Below are 7469 nucleotides of genomic sequence, written 5' to 3'. Positions count from 1 at the left end.
AGACTGAACATTCCCATTTGTTTTTATTTCAGTTCAGGAAATCCACATTATTTTTCCTTAAGATTTCATTGAAGAAAAAATAAATTCTGACTACTGAAAAATCACTTATAATATTCTAAACTAATCCAATTGAATAACTTCATAATTCACATTAAATTGGCTATCCATGGCCTCTTGAGAATAAACCACATGATCAAAGTTTATATTTTTTCAAAATCTGCTTTCATATTTTTGAATCTATCAATCCCTGGTATGAACACTAGTCTAATTTTTTAAAATAATGATAGTATCAATGGGCTTTTCCTCAATCATCATAAAAAGCTCTTTAAAGAATTTCAGACATACTAATTATGCGTGACCTCCCCTGTCGGAATCCATGTTGAGCATCCTTAATCAAATTTTGTTACTCCAGTTGCTCCCTTTTGAATCTTTTAAAATGTTCTCTAAATTCTTTACCCCTACTAATGGGAAAATCTCTGTTGTTATAGTTACTGATTTGTGTGTGATCATTCCACGATCATGATATTATGTGTTTTTTTTAATTGAATTGCGACTTCCTTAAACTTGAAATTTCCTTGAAGTTTTTCTGTTTGTTTCGATTTATTGAGTTGTTCTTCAAATTAACAAACAGTGAACATCATACAAGCCTAGATTTTCCTCTGGTTTAAAGGTATCTGAAAAACGTTATTATTTATTTATACCTTGACAGTCGTACATTTGAGGAATTCCCTCAATACTTATGTAGTTTTTCAGTAATAGCAGGGAAGTCATTAAAATGAAATATATTTACTTACAATATTAAGGGAATATTTATTTTTCCTAAGTCAGAGTTGCTACTCCGGTCCTGATAATTTGCAGATTTTTTTTCCTCTTCCTGATTTCTGAACTCCCTGCAGTAGTTCTAATCTTCAAACCAGTGATCTAATTTCTTATAATCTGTTTTCTCTGTCACACAGCATATTTTCTTTCTCTTAAAACCACATGAGAAGTAAAGGAGAACAAACAAGAAGTCTATGAAGATTCCAATGAATTAGTAAGTTCGAAGTTTTCAGAACACCAAAACAAGAAAGAGTTCTCAAACTTTAGCAGGATGAGGTCTGGAGACGTTTATTGAAATTCAAATTCCCAGGCCCCACACTCAGGAGATTCTTAATCCAACAGGCTTGTAGTGGGGCCACATAACCCACAAGATTCTAATGCAAGTGTCCTGTGGACCTTACTTTGAGAAAAAATGCAGACCCTTGGCCTGCAATAAGTATATGATGCCTGCAGGTGACAAAAGGGAGTATTGTGTTCTCATTCAAGTAGCTTGAACTATGTTTTCTAAAGTGGGGTGTACAAATCCCAAGACACTGTGCAAAACAACCCAATGAAGTAGGAGGAAGAAGATATTAGAATTATCTTTTTATCTTAAAAAATCCTCTTTATCAAAGTGAAATAAATGATTGACATTTGGCATTTGAGAGAGAGACAGAGAGACAGACAGAGAGAAAATAAATCAGAAAGGAGACACCAGTAACAAAAATTCTGGAAGCCAGAGGAAAGACAATTAAATGGTAAATGATTTAACAGACCAGACCTGTTGAAACTTAAGCAAGCAGACATAAACTTGCTTTTGGTTTTCAGAGCCCCCAGAAAGGCTCACAAATTTGAGCCCATCAGTTAGTTACCTCTAAATAATGGGGCTGAAAACAAGTTGAATATTTTTATAAAAAGCAGTTAAACCACAGAATCCTTCTCCAACACCAAGCATTCAAGGTAACTACACTTCTGCTATCAATAAAGAAAGACAGATTTGTTCTCTGGAGAGGCTAAACCAGAAGAACTCTGGAATCGGAGGCGCCAAGCAGAAGTGAAAGTGAGGAAGTATATCTTACTGAAAAGAGGGGAATTGAATAAAAATCTAAATACTGAAAGTACTTTAGCCCCCTTTTCCACTTGGCTACTAACTCTCAAATTTGCAGACTCTATCTGCTGAAACTGATCAGCCCCAAAGAAAAAATCTAAAGAGGGGGACAATTAGCGCCCCCACCACCTCCCATGGAAGCCAGCTCTCAATAAGACACACCTGTGCTCAAGAACTTTTCAGTTTTTAGCTCTTCACTTTTAAATAGGATTAACTCATCACTAAGAAAAGCCTGTAACAGGAAAGACCAAAACCAAATAAACAAAACAATCAAGTACTTAGAGAATCAGAGAGAACCCAGCGAGCAGAAGTAAAAAATTAATTGGATTGGAAGGTAAAGACAAGGAAATCTCCCAGATAAGAAAATTAGAAGTTCAGTTCAGCAGGTCCAAGGTATCAAAGTGGGAGTTCCATGAAATTAGAACAGAAAAAGAAGAATTGTCAAAGAAATAATTGGATGAAATTTCTTATAAGAGAAGTATGAGACTTTGCTGACTGAAAAGACAACCTGAGTATCTAGAACATCTTGGAAAAACTTTTGAACCCCAGGAACAAAGAGATGATTCTACATGTTTTCAGAAAGGGAAAATGAAGAGCAGATCACCTGCAAAAGGTGAGGAATCAGAATGGTACCAGACTTCTCAACAGCAACACTGGAAGCAAGAAGCAATGGAGCGATGTCTTTAATATTTAGAGGAAAGAATCATTTCGCAAAATCTTAAAAACTTTATCTCCCATGTTCTCTTTCTCACAAAGCACTAGAATATACGTGCACAATAGAATAAATGAAGATAGAGGAAGACTAAGGAACTAAGAGAAAAGGATCCAACAGAGGAGAGAGGGAAAGATAACGCCAGTTTGATGGTGAAGGGAGATCCCAGGTTAGAGGTCATAGGAAAAAGTTGAATCTTTTTATAAATTAGAGCAAGTTCGAATTGGAACGAGAGGACAGGGGTCTTTTTCATTTTTTCACTCATTTCATTTGTTTCTCATTATTTTCTTTACCATTGAAATCACATGTCATTTGTGATAGTACAGAGAAAACCAAGCAAAAACCAAATAAATATTATTAACTGCTGAGAAGAGAAATAAAGTTTTCTCATAAAAGAGATGCTGTCCTGGATAATATAAAAACCCCCACGGTTTAATACCATATCTCTGACAATGACTCTAAGAGATAATTGAGTGAAAATAAAACTTAGCCACCACAATGCTAACCTTAAAAAGTTATTGTATCTAGAGCAGACATTTTCATTTTCCATTTACTTTGCATCTGTGCCCACAAATTTTCCTCAATACCTTCTTCAATCCATGGATATACGTGTTTATTCTGTACCCCACAGTGTCAGGTGCTATGGTGACTACTAAAACCAAACCAAGTAATTCTAAAACCATCTGATTCAAGTTTCAAAGGAATGGCCCATAGTTCTTGTATGCCAGAGTTTAGTAAAGAATTATATCACTTTGGCCATCGTTTCAAACTTCTTAATTACTTAACCTCCTAAAATAAATGGATTTCTTTTTGATTTTGCACTTATGATTAAAACACAGTTGTTTCCCCTTGGCTCCGTTCTGAGCTCAGAGAGGACTTTTATGCTTTAATTACCTTATTTTACCAACCATCTTCAATAATTCTCCCCTTATCTCACTACAATAACCTTCACCATACTACAGTCCTTTACATTCTACTTCAGTTTTGTATTACTTAGCAACATAAAATTTTTAAGTAATCTAAATTACTGTTATAAATTTTATCTAAAATAGCTATTAGAGAGAGAATTTGAGATCTTGCTCCCCAACATATATCATCAGTTCAGCTCAAATAAACTCTTAAAAAATTCTCTAAAAACAAAAATAGGTATTAGTCTCAACATTCCTAATGTGTTATCATAAAAGAGAAAATAATTTGTGTTTCTCCTATGAATATGCCACCTTTTTATTCCTATCACTGATTTGGTATTAAATCTATGAATAGGGCATTATCCTGTGATTATCAACAAAGCTTTCAAAATTTAAATTTTTATTTACAAAATAATTAGCTAGCGGGGCGGCCGGTTAGCTCAGTTGGTTACAGCTCAGTGTAACCAAGTTACAGCTTGGTTATTCTCAAGAGGCCAAGGTTACGAGTTCGATCCCCACATGGGCCACTGTGAGCTGTGCTCTCCACAACTAGATTGAAACAACTTGACTTGGAGCTGAAGGGACCTGGAAACACACACTTAAAATAAGTAAACGCTTAAAATAATAACAATTAGCTATTTTTCTCCTCCAAAAGGTTCTATTGATACCCAAAACCAATATTGTTGCCTCCTCTCCTTTAATTCATTTTTAAAAGTGATAATTAGAAAAATATTTACAATCACAGTTATTACTGAACCATATCCTGAGTTTTATAAATTGTAAAAATTCTTTAACTTCTACAAAATGCAAGAAGAAAAAAATAGCTAAAGAATTCCTTGATCCAGTTTTAAATAAATGGCTCTCTATAGTGAAAAAGCAAACTAGCAGTGACATTTTTATTTACACTCAACCTTTCATCTAAGAACATGTAATCTGTAAGAGTGACTATTACCTCAATTTTACCACCAAGGCATAGAATTAGAGCCTGAACTGAAGTGAACTCGAGAGGTTATCTAATCTAGCTTCTATCTCCAAAAATAACTGCATTTTAACAATCCAAGAGATATGTCCATCTTCTCTATTTTTCAAAATCTCCAGGAAGATGTTATAACTTGCCTTAGCAATTCACTCTGGTGTGTATATTATCCCTTGTTTTACTCATAATCCAAATCTGCAGATAAGAAGGAAATAAAACCTGGTTTCCCAGCTTCTCAGTAAATGTGCTTATCCAGCTGTGGTAATAAAACAACCACAAAAATAAGTAGATGAGGAAAAAGGACATTTTGATAAAAATTTCCAATACCTAGTCAGTTAGTTACCTGTTTCAGGCAATAATTATTTTGAAAATAATCTGGTATAACAAAATGATTTACACCTGTCTTGATTTCTTAATAAATATTTCCCTTTAGTAAAAAAAAAAAAAAAAAAAAAAATTCTACTAGATATGTATTTATAAGTCCTAAAGATAAGAATGACAAATATTTATTGGGAATTTTCTGGGTGCGAGGCATTATACTCCATGCGTAATATGACACTGAATCCTCACATCAATTCTATGAGGTAGACACTATTGTTATCCCCATTTTTTAGATGAATAAATCGAGGGTCAGAGAAGGTAAGTTGTCTAAAGTCTCATAGATAGTGAATGATGACATCGGAATTAAAACTTAGACAGTTTAGTTATGTTTTTTTCTCTAATATTTATTTAATAAATGTTAGTTATTATCATTATTACTATTATTATCAGGCTGCTTTAAGATTGGTTAAAAAAACCTTATTTGTAATAAAAAGGTTTTTTTTCAAATTCCCATTAGTTCCTCCAAATTTTTTAATATAAAAGATGATCTGGAAGGGATAGCATCTTTTAAAAAAATTTGTACTTATATAACAAGTAATACTTTACTATTTTTTTTTAAAGTTTGCTGGATTGTTACACGATTTTTCTTAAGCCTATTAGATTTGCTTTTAAAAATGTATGTGGATACTTCAAACTGAATCTCAGTTATTTCAGACTTATTCTTTTGAGAAACAGTGGTGCTTCTAGGTTTTATTACTATTCTAAGTCAAAAAGTGGAGATTTGAGTTTTGAAGCTAGGTTAGATTGGCTTCAATCTAAATATCTTATAAATTATTGCAACCAACTAGAATGTTTTCCCTAACATAAACCTAACTTTTCGTAGGTGAATGGCCAACTACATTAGCCAAATAATTTCCTGAAATACTGTTACTTTACTACAGTAATTTATGCTGTTAGTACAATAAGCATACTTCTAAGCAGATGAACTTTTGTATTCTATATAATGCTGTATTAATATTTCAGTTTATTGACATTGATATTGAGAAGGAAAAAAAACACATTTGAAAAGCCATACAAACTTTGAAATTTGATTTATACTTCAATATTGAAGACAAAAGTACCTTTTTCATTGTTTCCTTTCCCACTGCAATTTTGTGCCCACCTTGCCCCACGCCATTCTTAAAGAACAGAATTCGGACTGAAGCCTTCTCAGTAAGTTTCTTCATTCTAATCGAAAGAGCAGGCTTAGTTTTCTGTCTCTGAACATCAGTAGGAAGCATCAGCCCATTCATTGTCCAAGTTACTTTCTTCATTAACAACAGATGGTCTGGAAGAGAATTTTTTTTTTAAGTCAAGTCAATATTTGGCTTCAAAATTAAAAATGGACACATCATGCTTCCCCTCCCCCTGTTACCTATATCATATACACTGGCCAGTCTCCATTTAGATGCTGGTTTTCTGAAATGCTACCACCAGCTTCCCACTAACCGTGACATAAGCTGTAGCAAGCTGTCTGCTCTGATAGCCTGCATAAATCATCATTTCTGAAGGGAACAGATGTTCAGGGTATGAAAGAGTAATACCACAATTTAGTCCTAATTAAAATTCACCTTAGCATGTCTCTATCACGGATCAGATGCCCTGGGCTGAAAGGGTCCATAGAAGGGGCCCAAGGTCCTCTGCCTATTATAAAACAACATGGCTCTTGAACTTTCGCATTCTTTAAGGTTGGGAAACCCCTTTTTTACTCTCTTTAATATGATTTATTATCTGTATTGCTTTAAAGATGATGACCTCCAAATAGTAACCTTATATATAATTCTTCTCCTGTGACGAGACTGAAGGTGGCTTCTAGGACATGATTGGTGAGAGAATCAAACTATTTCACTAAAAATGAAAACCAGTTTTGCATTAACAGTTTACTTTTACTTATACATCTTCAAAGATGTATGCCGGAATTTAAGTTTCAAAACTCCCACTAATAGTACTGGGAGTGACACTAAATTACTATGTATGACTTTGACAATGTAAGGATAAGAACAGAAGTGTGCTATATTGCATACTAAGTTGCTGTCAGCATTCCTTTCATTTTAAGAGGCTTCACGTCATAAATAAATAATTTGCACCTGAGTTATTTATTTGTGCACTCAATTTTATATTATATTTTCTTTTCACATAAATACAAAATTATGACCCCTCCCTCATCTGTTCTTTACTTGTCCTAATGAGAGAACTAAAATTTTATTTGTATACAACTGAAAATAGCTGCATTTGTGTGCCCAAATTTTCAAATAACTCTTCTCTATTAGAACTTACCTTGAAAGCAGCACAGCCTCTTTGACTTCGAAATGGTACTTTACATCAAATCTATTACTACTGATACGAAACAGCCAGTGGCTGTAACTAATCTTCAAGCCCCAGAATGGCTACATTCAATGTTCAAAAAACCAAAAATACTTGTCTTTTGCTATCTCTCTTCATCTTTCTTCCTCTCTTATTCCCATTCTCTCTCTCTCTCTCTCTCTCTCTCTCTCTCTCTCTCTCTCTCTCTCTCTCTCTCTCTCTCTCTCTCATGCATACACACAGGCAGAAATATGAGCAAAACTTGCAGGATAAATTAAACTAGACTACAGATATGCTTAAGCC

At 33.9% G+C, this 7469-nt stretch overlaps 1 protein-coding gene across 2 annotated transcripts in view; it reads right to left on the bottom strand.

Moving 5' to 3' along the window:
- Window positions 1–7469, bottom strand: part of DCDC1 (doublecortin domain containing 1) — a 383234-nt gene that overhangs the window by 325630 nt on the left and 50135 nt on the right. For both annotated transcript variants that reach the window (XM_081062445.1, XM_081062446.1), the window contains exon 7: window positions 5945–6150. In XM_081062445.1, the coding sequence (XP_080918571.1) occupies window positions 5945–6150 (206 nt within the window). The remainder of the gene's footprint in view (window positions 1–5944; window positions 6151–7469) is intronic.

Source organism: Rhinolophus hipposideros, assembly GCF_964194185.1.
Source record: "Rhinolophus hipposideros genome assembly, chromosome: 10".
Classification (NCBI taxonomy): domain Eukaryota; kingdom Metazoa; phylum Chordata; class Mammalia; order Chiroptera; family Rhinolophidae; genus Rhinolophus; species Rhinolophus hipposideros.
The sequence above is the reverse complement of the archived record's forward strand: the minus strand, read 5'-3'. Positions and strand labels throughout refer to the sequence as shown.